Source organism: Haliotis asinina, chromosome 2, assembly GCF_037392515.1.
Source record: "Haliotis asinina isolate JCU_RB_2024 chromosome 2, JCU_Hal_asi_v2, whole genome shotgun sequence".
In the NCBI taxonomy this organism is placed as follows: Eukaryota; Metazoa; Mollusca; class Gastropoda; order Lepetellida; family Haliotidae; genus Haliotis; species Haliotis asinina.
The window spans coordinates 51,800,605-51,819,090 of NC_090281.1; the positions used below are offsets into that span (position 1 = coordinate 51,800,605).

The window sequence follows — 18,486 nt, forward strand, 5'->3', positions numbered from 1 at the left end:
CTTCCCTGTGGTCACAGCTGGGTAGCCAGGGTAACAGGATGTAGATGTTGCCCCTGGGCATCAGACATAATCCACTCGACGAAAGTGTTGGAATATTAATTTTGAACATTGTGTTGTGTGAACGTCATGTCTTTAAATTATTGTCATTATGGCTGAAACAGGGTAGAGTGTGTGTTTATCGGGTTTATTTAAGTCGGTGACATGGTTTGATGGGAGTACGATAAAGAGGATACTTCTGTCAAGTCAACTGACAGAGTAGCAGGGCGGCAGCTTCTCAAGTTATTTTCAAAGCCCACGGTTTCATGTATATTTTGATTATACATACTTTTAAGCAACGTGTTTGACTCTAGTTCTGTGACAGTGACAAAGACTGTTGTGCATTATCCACGACAGCTCTTAGTACACGTGTGTGATCTTTCAATCTTTAAGGAAATGAACTCTGCAAGGTCAACCGGATGTTGCGTTTTCAGCAACACTGTAAGGATTTTCTGACCAATATTGTTCAAATCCTCAAATATATGTTGGTAAATATGGCAGTTAATCAGTGGCATGTTAACCTGAACTCTAATCCCCAATACTGTATAACAGTAGTTTCAGCTTTCCAGCGTTCAGCACCAACTTGTTATTTCGTTTGATTTATGACAGTGTAAGGAGCAGAAGGGAGGCACTGTTAACATGTATTGTTTATTTGGGTTTCTGCGCGTAATTCCAAATAAGATGTATCTTTAATTGCCTAAAAATACTATATACTTGTGTTTATATATAGCAAAGACCATTTTACGGTATATTAATTGGTTTTAATGAACATCTTTCTAACATTGTATCTGTACAATAATTGGTCCCCAACATGGCCGACTTTTACATGTGAATTGTGAAATACTGCTTGTACATTTTCCTAAGAAGTACCAGCTGTGTTCTTTAAAGATGAGTGACGTAATTTTTGATTCAAAATCCGTTAAAGAAGTCGGATCAATCCTAGAAAACAGCGAGAAACCACTAAATGATAGATTTCGAGCACTTTTTACGTTGAGAAACCTGGGTGGTAAAGATGCGATAGACAGCATATCCCGGTGTTTTACGGACCCATCAGCTTTACTGAAGCATGAGTTGGCGTATTGTCTAGGACAGATGCAGGACAAATATGCAATACCAATTCTGACAACAGTCCTCGAAGATAAAAGTCAAGAACCAATGGTCAGACATGAAGCAGGTAAGTGATAATGGCACTTTTGGCATAGACGTCATTGAATGAATGTGATTGATCAAAACGTTGCGCTGTCTGTCACGCTTGTAGCTTGAATGACATCAAATTAGCGGCATAACTGTAGAATATCAAGAAACATTCTTTTGGGGCTCCAAGTTAGCAGTTGAAGTTCTTGGAAGGCATTTATTAGTTGGACGAAAATAGATGCATGGCACGATTTATGGATTACATAATATTTGACGTTGGTTAATCCTATCTAATTACCGCATGATTAGGTTATCATCTTTGTGCTGTTATTATATTTCTTCCTTTCATTATGTAAACAAGTTGTAGGCATACACATGATATCTATCAAGTCTGTGCATTCACCTGCTGAAGGAGTAACACTTGAATTAGCTCTGAAATGTCATGATGAAGAAAAAAAACATGTCACAAAAACATGGTAACAGGCAAATATTATGGATGACAACTTCTGCTTTGTTGTATGTCACAACATTTCTAGGCTATTCTTTGCCCTTTCATTGGGTGAAATGAAACAAACAAGATACATCAATGAGTGTATGAACTAACTGAACAAGAAGCCAGTGTTGCATGTATATACAATATTATAATAAATTGGATAAAAAACAGGAGATGAATGAGATGTTATGTATGGAAAATAGGCATTGGTTACACAAGGGAAGAGTTTATAGAAATGATTAGCAGATGTGGGTAATAGCCAGTAATGACCTAAATGACTGCCTAGGCACTAGGGAGGGATGCTCCTTGGTACCTGTGCGTCCCCAGTGCCTGGACAATGCTGGAAAGTCAATCCAAAATATTTCCCTTTTACTTGAGTTCCAACTTCTAAATGCCTCGCTAGAATTCCAAAACATGTTGTGTATTCAAATTAGCAACTGTTGACGAAAGTAATGTAATAAGTAATAACCAAGATAACATCTCGATATGTACTTCTTCACATAATTTTACTTGAGGGATGAAGATTTAGTCAACTCGCTCAGAAATTTTAGAGCAGTTGCTGTCTTTGTTGAAAGAGCAATTCCAAAGCTTATTGTTTGTAATCAGGGAGTGCAAAATCGTGAAAATGTATTACATGAGATAAGTATGGTGCTGTTTTTGCCATTTGATTTGATGACATTTGACATGGTGCTATTTACCTAGATTAGTTGTGACCTGTTGAAGATCAAATTCAATGACATTTTTGATGACACTGTCACAACATGCAGTTTGTAAAATTACTCCTGTCACGCTATCAGTGTTTGCACAAATCTCATGCTTTTCATGCTCTTTATCTGACAACAACAGCTTAACATTGGTTGTTGAAATATTATTTTTGATGGACAAAGACATCCAAAGTACTCCGGTCAGGTTTTATTAATTTGTAATCAGGAATTATGTCCATTATCAGGAAGACATTTATGACAGAACTTATCAACATTCACACTTTCAATGAATGTTTAGAAATTTTCCTTTGGGGACATTTTGTCATTGGTTTAAGAATTTCTTTGTTTCATATTTCACCTTATCAAATGTTCAAGTATTTTAACTTGTTGTTTAGTTGGTGGGGAATAAGAATTGTCTCATTCCAACTATTATTGCTTCAAAATTCAGGTAAGCATTGGAAACTGGCATTTGAGTGTTTTATTTAGCTGGTAAACATGGTAAATCCTGAAGACAAATGATATTTTTACCCTACCAGGTGAAGCCCTTGGAGCTATTGGATGTGAGAGTGTCCTGCCTCTTCTGAAACAGTATGCCGAGGATCCTGTGATAGAGGTGTGTACAGTTGTATAAGGAAAGTAGGTCAAATTGCCATTTATACTCCCTATCAGCTGAAGACAATATGTTTAGTCTTTGTTTGTCTGTAATGTCTTGAGTATTGTTTACAACTGTTGATGACAGCTAATTGTGAATAAAGTTTGGACCAGACTTTCTTGGGATTTATATTTGTAATTAGTTAGATTCTGTGTTAGCAGTACCCCTTAAGATGAAGGTAAGAACTGGTCTTCAGTATGTTTGTCATAAGGGACTTGGACTTAGTTGACACATCCTTGTACTCCAACAACAGTGTACATACTATTGGTCAATGAATTGTCTCATCCAAACTCAGTTGTTTATAGAATATTATCATGCCAAACAAAAGCAAAACATACATATGTCAACATGATTAAAACTGCTTGCAAATGATCAAATCTGGGTTAAACAAATCAACCAATGCTTGCAGCTGCAGCAAGTATAGAGTGTAACTAGACTGATGACTCCGTGATTGCTACATGCAACAAGCACTAGATCATTTTTCATTGTTTCTGAAGACATGCATATCAACCAGTTAGGGTCAGGTTACCCAAGAGTGTTTTTATTCTAATGTGCAAAATGGCCCATAGCCCCTGCCTTTCCCAATCCCTGTCAGTGTGTACATGCATTTATCTGGTCAAGGACCTTTGTCATGGCACAATGTTTTGCATGTATGCATGCATACAACTTATTCACAAAATGTTTGAGATCATTCATACATTCAAAGAAACACAACTGTTTTCACTCCAAAGAAATGTCTCAAACTTTTCCTTGATCTGTAACCATGCTATTTTTTAGTCATTGTCAGTGCGTGTATATATGACATGTCCAGATACCTGTAGATTATGAGACTGATCAGGCTTTAATCTGGACCTGGGATAGTGGGGTAGTGGTTAAAGCATTTGTTTATTTTCCTGAAGGCCAGGGTTGGATTCATGGGCCATGGGTACAGTGTGTGAAGCACATTTCTGGTGTCCCCAGCTGTGATATTGGTGTAATATTGCTAAAAGCAGCATAGAACTTAACTCACTCACTCAGTTTGAACCTGCCTGGCACCCGTGAATGTCAGCACTAGTTGGACTCCCCTATATGTGCTGTGAAGTTATTATTAACTTTATGCTTAACTTTTATTGGTAATAATACCAGTAAAGAGTCTTTAACTCTTACTTTCACATTATAACATTAAATGCAATTTTAAGATATCTCTGCTTGATGAAAAAAAGGATTTGAAACACATTCTAGCTATGAACAAAGTATCAATATACCATTCAAGAGAAGTTAGCTTTGAATTTTAGATTCATGCTTTGTCATGATATCCACAGGTTGCTGAAACGTGTCAACTGGCGGTTCAGAGAGTTGAGTGGCTACACAGCTCCAAGGGAGAGAAGCTCTCCAAGAACCCCTATGCATCTGTCGACCCAGCACCTCCTAATGCCGAAACTGATGTACCCAGTCTACGGACAGTTTTGCTGGACGAGACACGGCCTCTGTTTGACAGATATCGAGCCATGTTCTCACTCCGTAATGATGGGAGCAATCAGTCTGTGCTGGCACTTGCTGAAGGTAGATGTCTGTACTATTTTTCCTTAGCCTGACTATGCTTGTTATGCTTATCTCCTTCAATGTGAATCATAGTGGAACACTTGACTGATATGTATTTCCCTTGGAAGAGGACATAAAAGTTCGCTCACCCACGAGTTGCCTCCCTTGAATACTTTTCCGCCAAAAGTCATATAGCTAACCATGCTTGTCACTCTCTCCTTCATTGTCCTAACTATCTGTACTATTTAAGCAGGTCTTTAAATTTCATTAAGTGATATGTTTCTGATGTAACTGCAAGTGGATTCAAGCGTTTTCTTTGAAAGTTATTGAAGAGAATAAATAAGCATCAAATCATTTTGTGATTTTTTGTCACGTAATCACAGTAATCATTTAGGTTTTAGTTTATTTATGGAAAAGAGGAAAATTATTACATTTCCACTAATTTTTACCCAACAAAAATAATAAGTAGTTCATTTTCAAGGTTTTTAGTTTCATGTATGATGGTACCTCTAACATGACAAAAAAAACCCCTTTGTTTATATTTTGTATCATATGTATTATTGCAGGTTTGAAATGCAAGAGTGCACTTTTTCGTCATGAAATTGCATATGTTCTGGGGCAAATGCAGAATGCTGCATGTACACAACAACTGGTGGAGAACTTGAAGGACACTGAAGAGAACCCTATGGTGAGACATGAGTGTGCTGAGGCTTTGGGTGCCATAGCAACAGAGGAGTGTATGGACATCTTACAGAAGTACCTAAAGGATAAAGAACAGGTTGTGAAAGAGAGCTGTGTTGTTGCTCTCGATATGAGCGAGTATGAAAACAGTGACCAGTTTCAGTATGCTGATGGTCTAACCAAACTTCAAAATGGCCAACACAGCTGATTCTTTGAAGAAATGAACTTCCTTTGATTTTAATGTATCAACTGTAAATAAAACGGTGAAGATTTTTTGGTGTAATTGTTCATTTTACTTCTGCTAACAAGACTTAAATGGTCTCGGTTTTCAGACCAACCATTGGAGAAGTGTTGGTCCTTTAGTAGAAATTTCTTAAACTGATGCAATATGAGGAGTTGTCTCCCTTCGGCATGACAGAACCCTAGGATTGTGGGTCTAAATTCTGGTTCACCCATATTGTATTTTAGATATGTGAGCATGCATGCACGCACGCACGCACGCACGCACGCACACACACACACACACACAGACACACACACAGACACACAGACACACACACAGACACACACACTTATAATCATCCACCCCACCTATAACCATGAATTATGAACTGTTCAAAGTGATGTTAAACTAAGTTCACTCAGAGCAAATCAACCAACATGATATTGCTCAAAGCAATGTAAAACCTCACTCACTCACTCACTCACTCACTCAGGGCACACTTGCACACTTGCATCATGGAAATGCTATAATTACAGATCCTTGACAGACTGATCTGTACCATGAGATTCAATGATGGTTCACTTTAATGAATATATGCAAGAAACAACTTGTAACCAAGGTAACAATTTACTGAACATATGACGATTGATTTCTATGTATAGCTGTAATTACAGTGTGAACACAGTGTATATCAACAGTAACTTCAAATGCTGGTTTTTGTCACATCACAAGCCACAAAGTGGGACAGGAGGTATTTCAACAGAGTTGTCTATCTTCCATTGTATTTGTTCTGTTCTCAGTGGGACAAATGTTCTCAAGATGAAGAACGGTAATTGTTCACATTAGTGGCACTGGCATAAAATGACTTGCAGAGAACACACTTACTTTGTTTATCTGCTGTCAACAGCAAAATCTTGTTTCTAACTGCATACCATTATGCAATCTATTGATTTTCACTATTACCAGGTCACAAAAAACTTTGGATGTTTTTCCACTTTACAAATATATGCCATTCTCTACAGTATGTAAATAATGGATGTTACATATTCATTAAGCATATCTGGGACATACACCACATGGGTAAGAAGTGTTTTGCTTTTATAATGAACAGTATTTCAAGAATAATGGTCAGCAGTTGACATAACTGCATTATAAAATTTGAGTAAACTTGTGAGTGGATATGGCTTCACGCCGCTTTTTGCAATGTTATAGCAGTAACATGTCAGGGGGGCGTCAGAAATGGGCTCCACACATTGTAGCCAACAGGGAAACTGAACCCAGGCCCGCCCCTTGTGTAAACTAATCATGTTACATCAGGTGGGTGGGTATGGTAGTGTAGGTGTGGCATCATGTGAGTGGGAGTGGCTGTGTAGACATGTCTGGGTGTGGCATCATGTGAGTGGGAGTGGCTGTGTAGACATGTCTGGGTGTGGCATCATGTGAGTGGGAGTGGCTGTGTAGACATGTCTGGGTGTGGCATCATGTGAGTGGGAGTGGCTGCGTAGGCATGTCTGGGTGTGGCATCAGGTGAGTGGGTGTGGCAGTGTAGGTGTGGCATCATGTGAGTGGGAGTGGCTGTGTAGACATGTCTGGGTGTGGCATCAGGTGAGTGGCAGTGGCTGTGTAGACATGTCTGGGTGTGGCATCAGGTGAGTCGATTTTTACATGGTTATCAGTAAAAGGTAAAATATTTATTGGAAACTGTGTTATGAACTATCTCCCAAGTATGTGATGTGACAAAATTATTCAGTATGTCCAGATAAACACAACAGGAGTAAGAAGCATTCAGATTTGCATAAATTTCATTACATACTGAATATGTATTTGTCGAAACATGGTGTAAACATCTATCAACATGTATCAGTAATTAATATCTATACTGAACGGCAAAAAACCCACAATTTTAAAAATAATGAAGTCTCATAAAAGTAAGCATTCATGTTTATGTCTTCTGTTTGAAAATTAGACAAAAAGCCAGAGTTGCATTTCTTTTACTGTTCAGTATATTATCACAGTTTTTGGTTTTAAATATACTAGGAGTAAAGATTTTTAAATGTACAATAAATATTTTCTGACTCCACCTATCCACTTAAAACATATATATTTATTTGTGAATGTTCTTGACGTTTATCACTTTGAACATGAATCCAAAATTAAGTTGCCATGGACTCAGTCACTCACTCGCTCCATATAGGAGAGGAATTTCTGTTAGGAGTGTTGCTCACACAAACCGGCGGTAAAGTGTGCTGTTACTGTTCCCAGAATTCTTTTTTTGCACAGGAAGCAGAAATTTGATTTGCAACCCCAACACTTAATGTGATTATTTCTCTGGTTTTTCAAATTCCTTTGACCACAAGTTGGACAAGCACAGACAAGTTTCCGGGCATCAGGATTTACTTGCAATGTTGCCTCTATCAGCAAGACAGCCTGAAATATCAAAATACATTTAGTGAGGTTTTAAAGCATCTAATCAGAATAAACATGGTACACAACTGTCAGTGGGACTATCATGTCGATTATTCTCCATTCCTATGATACATCAAACTTACTATTCATGTCATCAGTAACCATGGTAACATCGTTCCACACAATATAAACATGCATTAATCAAGGTAGCAAGTCTGACCAACCAATCCTAATAGTAGGTTATTTAAAAAAGCAATTCTAACTTGGATGTTCAAGAGAATTAATTTGCTAAACTGCTACAGATACCTGGTAAGCCTGGTTTTGCAATTTGCTCTGAGTAGGCAGGAGCAGACATCATTATCATTAGTTTAGTGAACAACATACATGTGATAGACAGGGTACAATCAACATGGCAATGGGGATGGGATAGTTTCAACCAGACCACCAAGAAGCCTGAACCAGTATATTTGTGGAACTTACGTCTGGTAATTCCTTTGCTGGTGTTACAACCCTCATCTGTGTGTCAGACAGTCCACATGAACCACTATAAAAATGGTCATATCCTGTTATCGATTTCCCACACAGCCAGCAGAAGGACTTTCCACAGCGGCACGTCATCTTGTTACACCTTCAGGAGGGAGAGTTGCATCAGCACAGGACACCACACAAATAAAGGACATTTAGGATTGTTTGTATGACTGCTTGTACTTCTAAGGACTTTTTGACAGTTCTAGCTTGAGCTTAATTTAACCGACGTAACACAGACTCTATGTTCACACTCCAATCCAGCTGTAATTATATGATTACATGGCTGGGGAAAAGTACTGTTTTGAATCTCTTTTGGTATGAGAAGTCACTGATCAAAGCTATGATCGTCTGCTCCCAAGGCAGACGCTCCATTTAACAGATCAACATTGGAGGTCACAAACATCTTAACCACAGGCTTAATATATCTCTGTGCAGCATATTTTAGCTTCTGTATGGAACCTTTTGATGTAAACCTAGATACCCAAAACTTCATGTGATCATATGAGACCAGGCCACTCTCTGACATGCCTGGACGTGTAATTCAAGGACATAACTCTATACCATTGATGCACTTATACAGGAAGTCATCAATGTGGATTCTTTTAGGGTTAACATTGTAGGTCAACATAAATTTGGTTTAACAACCTATATTCTTACCCCGCAATCTTTTCAATAGGTACCCTGCAACTTGGACATACTCTTGATTTTTTAACCATCTCTAACTTTGTTTTGAGCTCTTCAGCCAATTTCCTTTTGATTGCCTCCAATCTCTGACGATCAACATCATTAGCACTCGGGGCCTTTCTCTCCATTGCATCTAGCTTCTCCTCTGCACTTTGGCATGGTTCTCCCTGAAATTGTCATCACAATGGATAATGGTTTGAAATGCTGGTTATAGGAAATAGTTTGTTGTTCATGTCACTCCTTCAAACCAATCCACCTTCGACGGCTTCACTACTAGCAATACCCAACCACTCAGCTGATGCCATACCCACCTACCCAATGTCATGCACAGCCACACCAACACAGCCATGTGAACCCTACCCACTCGCCTGATGTGATGCATTCAAGTCCAGTCCTTCACCTGATGCCACACCTAAACAGCCACACACATTCACCTGATGCCACACCTGCACAGCCAGACACACACTCACCTGATGCTGCACGGCAACACCCACTCACCTGATGCCACACCTACACAGCCACACACACACTCAACAGATTCCACACATACACAGCCATACACACTCACCTGATGCCACACCTACACAGCCATGCCCAGTCAAATGATACCACACCTACACAGCTACACCTCAGGCCACACCTACACAGCCACACACACACTCACCTGATGCCACACAGCCACACCCATTCACCTGATGCCACACCTACACAGCCACACACACATTCACTTGATGCCACACAGCCACAACACACTCACCTGATTCCACACCTACACAGCCATAAACACACACTCACCTGATGTCACACACCCACTCACCTGATGCCACACCTACACAGCCTCACCCACTCACCTGATGCCACACAGCCACACCCACTCACCTGATGCCACACCTACACCCACTCACCTGATGCCACACCTACACCCACACACCTGATGCCACACCTACACAGCCACATGCACACACTCATCTGATGTCACACAGCCACACCCACTCACCTGATTCCACACTGCTACACCCACTCACCTGATTCCACACTTACACAGCTACACACACTCACCTGATGCCAAGGGTCCCTGCACAAGGTACAGAAGGAAAAGAAGCAGGTCGTGCAGTGCCCTAAATTCAAATGGTCCTCCTCTTCTCGAATCACAGGGTTGTTGCATCTGGGGCACCACTCCACATCACTCATACTCTCCAAAGTTTTCTGAAAATACCACAGTCAGAATCAACTCCTGGGCAATACACTCCTCTTCTTAGGAATGATACAGATAATAATTTCCCATGTGCATGTGTGAAACAATTAAAGCAAGGCTAGGTACTTTTTAAAGCGGTTTTGCTTGATGAAAATGTATGATTCCTTGCTCCACTGATCTACCACTTAAGTGTACGAACATTTCCAAATGATTGTTCAAGTTGTGCAGAGCTTAAGAAATACTTTACATTCCTTTATATAAATCAGTGAGCTACATCATCAGTTTTACAGACAGCTACAACATAGAAGCAACAGTACTTGTATACCATCACAATTATGATAAGCATGGGTACAGCTTGTAAACGACAAACCTGTAGAAGCAGTCTCTCCCATCTATCAAACTCATCAGCAGGTAGGACACTCTGTATGATGTGGGGAGGAACAAAAGCATCACAGTCTGTGTCAGGACACCTGGAAATAAAGCACTGTGACAGTCATTGGCAATTATCAGAAAGAGTTTAAAATATTGAGCTCCAGTATGACAAAGTCGAGGTAGCAGCATAAGAAGCTCCTAAATTAGAATTACTGCCCTAATGTTAGCATATAAACATGACAGAGTTCAGGATGGGATTATTTCTATAAAGCTTGCTGTACCTATATCAATATATGGCTACAAGTTATCACCCAGGACAATATAGCCACCAATGGTGACAACCACAAGTGGTTTGGGATCCATCTTATTTTTAAAAAAACCCAGTGAATTGGGTTTTTGCAGCTTTGAATGGCATTCCAATATTATGGCAGGGGACACCAGTGATGGGTTTCTGTGACATTCTGTGCTGATGTGGAATTAAACTTGGGTTTTCAGCATGATGAGCAAATAGTCTCTAATCACCTGACTTGGGCTACAAACACACACACCCCACCCTCAACCCCCACCTCACAGTGGGAAGAGGAAACACTTGTTGACATCATGTATGCTCCAACCTGAGATTTTCTACAGTTCCCAAGGTGACATGATGTTCACAGTATGCTGTCATGCAGTCTCTGCAGTAATGATGCTCACAATCCTTCATTCGGTAAAACTGATTCCCTGGCAATTCTTCATAACAAACATGGCACTCGTGGTTGGAACGGTAAAATTCTATGTCTGTTTGAACTTGATTGAATCTGAAAATATACAATTACTTTTCATATTTTTAAAAATGATACCTATATTACTTGAAATAAATATCAGACCCATACTTCATTGAAAATAAGTATCATTTCATACTTGCACAAATCACTCCATAGGAAAATGTTGAGCAGGATCACAAGTTTCCCCACAGATTCTCATTCAGGTACATTCATAATCTAGAACCTTGATGCTGTAATATGAACTGTAACAAATTCAGACACTGTCACAGTATGCACTCAATAACAACATGGACACTGCCTGCACTAGGGCTGTATAATCAGGAAGTGCTGTTATACTCACTGTAACAATGCGGACACTATATATTATAAACACTGTAACAATATGGGCACTGTATGTTATACTCACTGCAACAATGTGGATACTGTGTGTTAATATTGTCATACTCCTAGTAACAATATGGACACTGTATGTTATACTCACTGCAACAATGTGGACACTGTTTGTTTTCTCCCTGTAACAATGTGGACACTGTAAGTTACACTCACTGTGACAATGTGGACACTGAATGTTATACTCACTGTAACAATGTGGACAATGTATGTGATACTGTAACAATGTGGACACTGTATGCCTTGTAGTCATTGTAAAAGAGTGGACACTGTATATTACACTCACTGTAACAATGTTGACACACTGTATACTCATTGTGGCAATGTGGACACTGTAAAATACACTCACTGTAACATTGTAGACACTGAATGTTATACTCACTATAACAATGTGGACAATGTATGTGATACTGTAACAATGTGAACACTGTATGTTACACTCACTGTAACCATGTTAACACAGTATGCTATACTCACTGTGACAATGTGGACACTGCATATTAAACTCACTGTAACACTGTGGACACTATGTTATACTCACTGTAACAATGTGGACACTGTATGCTATACTCATTGTAACATGGTGGACATTATATGTTGTACTCACTGTAACGATGTGGACACTGTATGCTATACTCATTGTAACATGGTGGACATTATATGTTATACTCACTGTAACGATGTGGACACTGTATGCTATACTCATTGTAACATGGTGGACATTATATGTTATACTCACTGTAACGATGTGGACACTGTATGCTACACTCATTGTAACATGGTGGACATTATATGTTGTACTCACTGTAACGATGTGGACACTGTATGCTATACTCATTGTAACATGGTGGACATTATATGTTGTACTCACTGTAACGATGTGGACACTGTATGCTATACTCATTGTAACATGATGGACATTATATGTTATACTCACTGTAACAATGTGGACACTGTATGCTATACTCATTGTAACATGGTGGACATTATATGTTATACTCACTGTAACGATGTGGACACTGTATGCTTATAATACTCATTGTAACATGGTGGACATTATATGTTGTACTCACTGTAACGATGTGGACACTGTATGCTATACTCATTGTAACATGGTGGACATTATATGTTGTACTCACTGTAACGATGTGGACACTGTATGCTATACTCATTGTAACATGGTGGACATTATATGTTATACTCACTGTAACAGTGTGGACACTGTATGCTATACTCATTGTAACATGGTGGACATTATATGTTATACTCACTGTAACGATGTGGACACTGTATGCTATACTCATTGTAACATGGTGGACATTATATGTTGTACTCACTGTAACGATGTGGACACTGTATGCTATACTCACTGTAACAATATGGACACTGTATGCTATACTCACTGTAACAATATGGACACAGTATGCTATACTCACTGTAACATTGTTGACACTGCCTGCCCCAGGTCTGTACAATCAGGCAGTGCTCTGTGGTCTGCTTGGTCCTCCTCCTCCCCGACGGGCATCAGCAGGACATTGTCCTGGATACCAAGGTGGCTGTAAGTGGTAATTACCAATTACTTCAGTTCCATATTTTTTAAATATGAGAGCAATTCTTTCATTTATAAGTGTATCACGATATGGCCATTTTAGAAGGAGGAGGCATTTACAGCAGTTTACAGCTTTCAAGCTATATCATCATGACTGAAAATGATCCAGTCAGTTGAGCATCTCTAAGACATGGCACATAAGCCTTTACAATTAGTCACTTGTCAGATCAGTTAATAAAGTAACACCTGTAGAACAGTTATGAATATACAGCTCTCATTAATTAATTCTTTGCAATAGTTCTTGGGTTGGTAAATAATTCAGTCAGTATGAGCAAACAATGATGGCCTTTGCAATGAGTACACACTATACCAACCAGGTCATATATTGCAGCCAGTCACACCTATTCTGCAACAAAATCCCACCAGGGGATAAAATAGTACCTGAAGATGTTATTTTCCAGCCAGTCAACCCAGGTGAAGATGACAGGGAGATTCTCAGACTCCTGCCACAACACATCCAGCTGACCACACAAAGCAGCAAGCTGATTGGCTGTCAACCATGCGCATGACAGAGTGAACAATGGGGAACTCTGGGAAGGGTAAGTTGCAGGAAGAACCATTTGCAGAGTAAGGGGAGATAAGTACTTCACGTTGAAAGATCCAATCCATCTCTGACCTGCAGTCAGAATGATTTCATGAAACTGAATAATCAAATAACATCAACATTTATTCAATACCTATCTCAAGCATCTGGCCACCTGCCATTCATCATTACAATACCATTGGTTTAATACTGTATCATTCAATAGGCTTGCTCATTTTTTCACTCTGATGAAAATGTGCTTTGTTTGGTCTTTGTTCCTTCAAAGGCTGTTTTCACACAGCACAGCTTCTACTGTGAATTTCATAATACAACATACCTATCTTTATTCACTGATTCTACACAAGTCAACAATTTAAACTTCAGATCATTGATTCAATATCTCCAGTGAAATATCCAGGATGCCAAGGGCAGTGCTCGGTTGTGAATATTTTTTAGGGTGAATGCTGTATTCCACAGTGCAAATATAACTCAGCTAAAACTTTTTTCCAATTTTTTCACCAATAAGATTGATTAAACTTGCTTACCAGAGTCTGAGCGCATTAAGTTAACACATTTGCCAACTTCAGGAAGGGGAGCTGGTCCAGCACTGGCTGTTTCCTTGAGCTTGACAGGCATAAGGATATCTACCTTGATGTTCTGCTCATCTGTAGTGATGGGAACTGAAACCTGAAACATTCAGCACAGTAGACAGAACCAAACAATGCTGACTCCCACTTGATGGAAGTAGATAATTATGTCATGGTGGATTGTAGAATTGGGATCCCTTACTACATAATAAAAAAAAGAAAACTTCAAACAATTCTGTGCAGAGGATGGCACAGATAGTCCCATAACTGTTACCTATATTAACATATGAGTGAGTGGGTTTAGTTTTAGGCGGCACTCGGCAATGTTTCAGCTACATTTCAGTGGTCTGTAAATAATCGAGTCTGGACCTGACAATCCAATTATCAACACCATGAGCATCAATCTGCGTTTTTGGGAAATGATGACATGTGTCAACCAAGTCAGCAAATGTCACCACCTGATCCCATAAGTCACCTCTTACGACAAGGATAGTCGCCTTTTGTGGCAAGCATGGGTTGCTGTGGACCCATTCTATCCTGAAACTTTGCAGATCTCTTTACAAATGAGTATATATCCCATCATAAACACAATTAGCCAATATATGTGCAAAAAGGTATTGTTCATGCTCGGTATATGGATATTCCTTACATGTAATGTGTAGAAACCTTCCTTTTCTTCAGATGGTGAACTTAAAACTTTCAGTCTTTCAAATTCCCCTCCTTCATAGATAGACTGTAGAGCAAGCACCTGTATATGTACAAAACAAAATAAGCATTATTACATTTATTATGTGCAAACATGCCTTAAGTTGTTCTGTCAGGAATGAAGGACAATTAAACCCAAGATTAAAGGACCTGGTGGTTTCATCGCATGTGTGCGTATGTAATATCGATGTTTGAAAATATATATTTGCGAATATTAGTGTGGATGAGAGGCGAGTGAAGATGCAAGTGCTCCTTTTGTTGCGGATACCGTGGTAGAGGACATCCTCTGTAGTCATTGTAAGAATCTAAACGATCGATTGCGAAACGATACAATGTTACACTCCAATTACACGTGCACTTACATCTAGGTGTTTCGTATCCACAGAATTGACATATTAATCCTATATAAGACTAGCACATAAATACCACATCATGAATTCACATTCCACCTTTGTTCTGCCAATGTTTCCAGGAAGGAATTCACAGATTTTGTCGTCCTTCATATTTGCTCACGTTTCCATGTGTGGAACATTTGTCAATATTTTCAACACACCTTAACCACCTTTCACAGTAGGAATTCTGCTAACATTATGAAAAGTAAAACATTCTTCAGCTCCAAACTAAACTCTTATTTTACCACATCACACTGAGCGATTAAAGTGAATGTGTTGGTTTTATATTTCTTTGAACGTATTATCATGAGCAAATTAATGTACATGTTGTCTTAAGCATATGCTCTTACTTGACACTGATTGTGTTGTATGTTTGGATTATCATGTGCAAATTAATTTACATGTTGTCCTTAGCCTGCGCGTTTACTGGACATCGATTGTGTTCACCCAGTGTCAAAGGTACCGTATACTGTTATCTTCACCTTGCGTATATTCTTATAAAAGACATATATCACTTTAAATAGATCATGTTCATGATTTTGTCCATATGTATACAATGAATTAATTGAAATCTCTCCGTCTGTATGTATATAAGGAATTAATTGAAATCTTTATGTCTGTATATATATTTTAAATTAATTAAAATCTCTATCTGTCTGAACTGAATTCCTGCACTTGTGGCCAATCCCAGAGAGGGCCCATTTCATTATTTTCTGGTGTGTCCTCGATTTAATCACTTGAGACTAACCAAATACTTATATGCCAAAGGATTTGACATCAAAACTATTCTGTACAGTGATTGCTGATTTAATGACACTGAAGGTAGTAATCTAACAACATCAGTGTTCAAATGAACAACTAAAATTTTTCTTAAAACAACTCAGGATGATAACATTTATAACCTAAGACGATAAAAAATGATAAAACTTGAACTCAACAAACTAAATGTGAATGACTCTTACTTTTCAAACTATTAAAATATGAGAATTTCCTATATGTTAAATGACTTCTGCTAAACTAGTGGCCTGAACGAATATTTCAGGCTATGCAGATTTGAATTTTATCTGCTAAACTCCACAGAGTGTATAAAAAATCTAATCACTAACAGCAAAAACTAACTAACTCTGAGCCACACAAGCTAGCCCAACCAATCCCGCCAACCCACGTGGTCCGCTCACCCCAGCCTAGCAAGCAGCACGTGAATCATGCTTTTCCCATGATGATGTGTGTTGATGTGGTGTTTCTTGTCTATGAACACTTACTGTGTTGCGTTTTCAAGTCAATTTTGCATGTCAAGGAACAAAAAACGTTATCTTCAGAACAATCAGTGTATAATTATATTCAAGAAACAAATCGATTCTCTAAATACGAAAAATAACACCGATATTTAACAACCTTAATAAAGACTGTACCATTATTATCAGTCTAAGTCTAACTTCACTTGGTAGCCATCATCATCAGTCTGGATGTGTTTCGTTTTCCTTAATTAATGTGTGACGTCTGAGTGTGACTGTATATTCAATATTATGTGGGGAGAGGCATTAATATTGACATTTTGCCTGTTTGTAATCTTTATTCATTAAAGATAATTACCATAACTATCAATACTGTTACCCAGGGGCCAGTTCGGGTGTGGGGCCGGTTTGGGTGAAATTGTAAGATTTATGAAGGTATTTATCTTAGTTCATAAGTATTCTTGACACTTAATGTTTTACATTTTCTAATACACAGACTACCACTGACTGAAACTAATTGCCTTGGTATTGTCACGTGATCACTAGAGCAAAATGTTCTTGGTGCCGTTTCATATAAAATTCATAATATATTTTGTGTGGAGATAGTTCTGAGCCACTGTGCACAGGGCACGGGTTGACAAACGTGCATGAGTTACCCCCCTTTACAGTTTGTTTATATCTGTCATTGCCATTAGAAGTTTCCGTTCTGACATTTGACAGTTGACATAAAATCCGGGTATAGACAAACCTCATCATTTTGCTCCTCCAAGTTGCTGCTAAAACGTTCGTCTTTGAAGGTGGGCGTGGCGCCACCCTCGGCCATTGCTTTCAACACGGAAACAGCTGCCAGTGCCACTGATCGCTTCGTCAAGTTCGTGGACCTGGATCAGTTTCGTAAACAATGTGTCAATAAGATGGACGTTCTGTTGTTCAAGTTGATGTTAAGTTGCAATCAATAATCATTTGACAGCTGTAGACAATCTTCATATTTAACCAGCTTCCACTTAATGGATAAAACTGTAAACACGGTCACCGTTAACACGTAAACTGTGTCTTGCACAACGATTTGCAAGTTGCCTTGGGCCCAGTTGGGGTTCGAGAGGTAGGTACGTTGTCCTGACACTCGTGAAAGTGTGTTGTGATGGGTGTATATAAAACTGTGCCCGTGTATATTTGCAACCGGGTATAAACGAAATGTATCCAAACAAATCATATAGTAATGAACTCTTCTAGTAAGTACAGTGGGAATATCCGGGATAAACAATATTGGGTTGACTTTCTATTTATAGATTAAGGAATTTCCACAGTCTGACACTAGGGTTAGATTATCTGTGCGTACATAAAAATACAGCACAAATGTTAAATAAAACCAAAACCTCCCCTGTGTTGAGAGTAGAAACTACTGCTAACAAGCTTCAGTAGGAGAGAAATAAGTGATGTCATTTTATTGTGACGCCGTGATAACCGATGACGTCAAAATGACTTGGTAATCATAGTCATTTATTTTCATTGTTAGCTCTTATCTCTTGGATGATAATTTTAAGATGCTTCGCCAAAAGATCAAATTACGGCACTGACAGTATTTGATCGCCAATTTTGCATTACGTCATTCTGTATAACCTTTGGTAGCTGACACGTCACTGGAAGAGGTC

At 38.8% G+C, this 18,486-nt stretch overlaps 2 protein-coding genes across 2 annotated transcripts; one reads left to right on the forward strand and one right to left on the reverse strand.

Moving 5' to 3' along the window:
- Positions 1-239: 239 nt before the first annotated feature.
- On the forward strand, positions 240-5,494 carry LOC137273890 (deoxyhypusine hydroxylase-like). The gene is made up of 4 exons (XM_067806789.1): positions 240-1,210; positions 2,904-2,980; positions 4,321-4,561; positions 5,107-5,494. The coding sequence occupies exons 1-4, from the start codon at positions 925-927 to the stop codon at positions 5,427-5,429; spliced, it is 927 nt and encodes a 308-aa protein (XP_067662890.1). The 5' UTR covers positions 240-924; the 3' UTR covers positions 5,430-5,494.
- A 1,131-nt stretch (positions 5,495-6,625) lies between these two features.
- Positions 6,626-17,882, reverse strand: LOC137273891 (E3 ubiquitin-protein ligase RNF14-like). The gene is made up of 12 exons (XM_067806790.1): positions 17,868-17,882; positions 17,583-17,715; positions 15,152-15,250; positions 14,461-14,602; positions 13,774-14,008; positions 13,220-13,339; positions 11,244-11,426; positions 10,628-10,727; positions 10,122-10,268; positions 9,036-9,229; positions 8,331-8,478; positions 6,626-7,871 (listed from the first exon to the last, which is right to left on the reverse strand). Exons 2-12 carry the CDS (start codon positions 17,655-17,657, stop codon positions 7,653-7,655), a joined length of 1,662 nt encoding a protein of 553 aa, XP_067662891.1. The 5' UTR covers positions 17,658-17,715; positions 17,868-17,882; the 3' UTR covers positions 6,626-7,652.
- Positions 17,883-18,486: the final 604 nt, after the last annotated feature.

Bases quoted from the DNA above. Each gene is read 5' to 3' on its own strand.
- LOC137273891 (XM_067806790.1), bottom strand. From the start codon at position 17,657: ATGGCCGAGGGTGGCGCCACGCCCACCTTCAAAGACGAACGTTTTAGC. The intron at 13,340-13,773 runs GTACTATTTTAT...TACCACTTACAG, and splicing joins CTGGAAAATAACATCTTCAG to CCACCTTGGTATCCAGGACA. The intron at 11,427-13,219 runs GTGAGTATAGCA...GTATATTTTCAG, and splicing joins GCAGTGTCAACAATGTTACA to ATTCAATCAAGTTCAAACAG.
- LOC137273890 (XM_067806789.1), top strand. From the start codon at position 925: ATGAGTGACGTAATTTTTGATTCAAAATCCGTTAAAGAAGTCGGATCA. The intron at 2,981-4,320 runs GTGTGTACAGTT...TGATATCCACAG, and splicing joins CCGAGGATCCTGTGATAGAG to GTTGCTGAAACGTGTCAACT. The intron at 4,562-5,106 runs GTAGATGTCTGT...GTATTATTGCAG, and splicing joins TGTGCTGGCACTTGCTGAAG to GTTTGAAATGCAAGAGTGCA.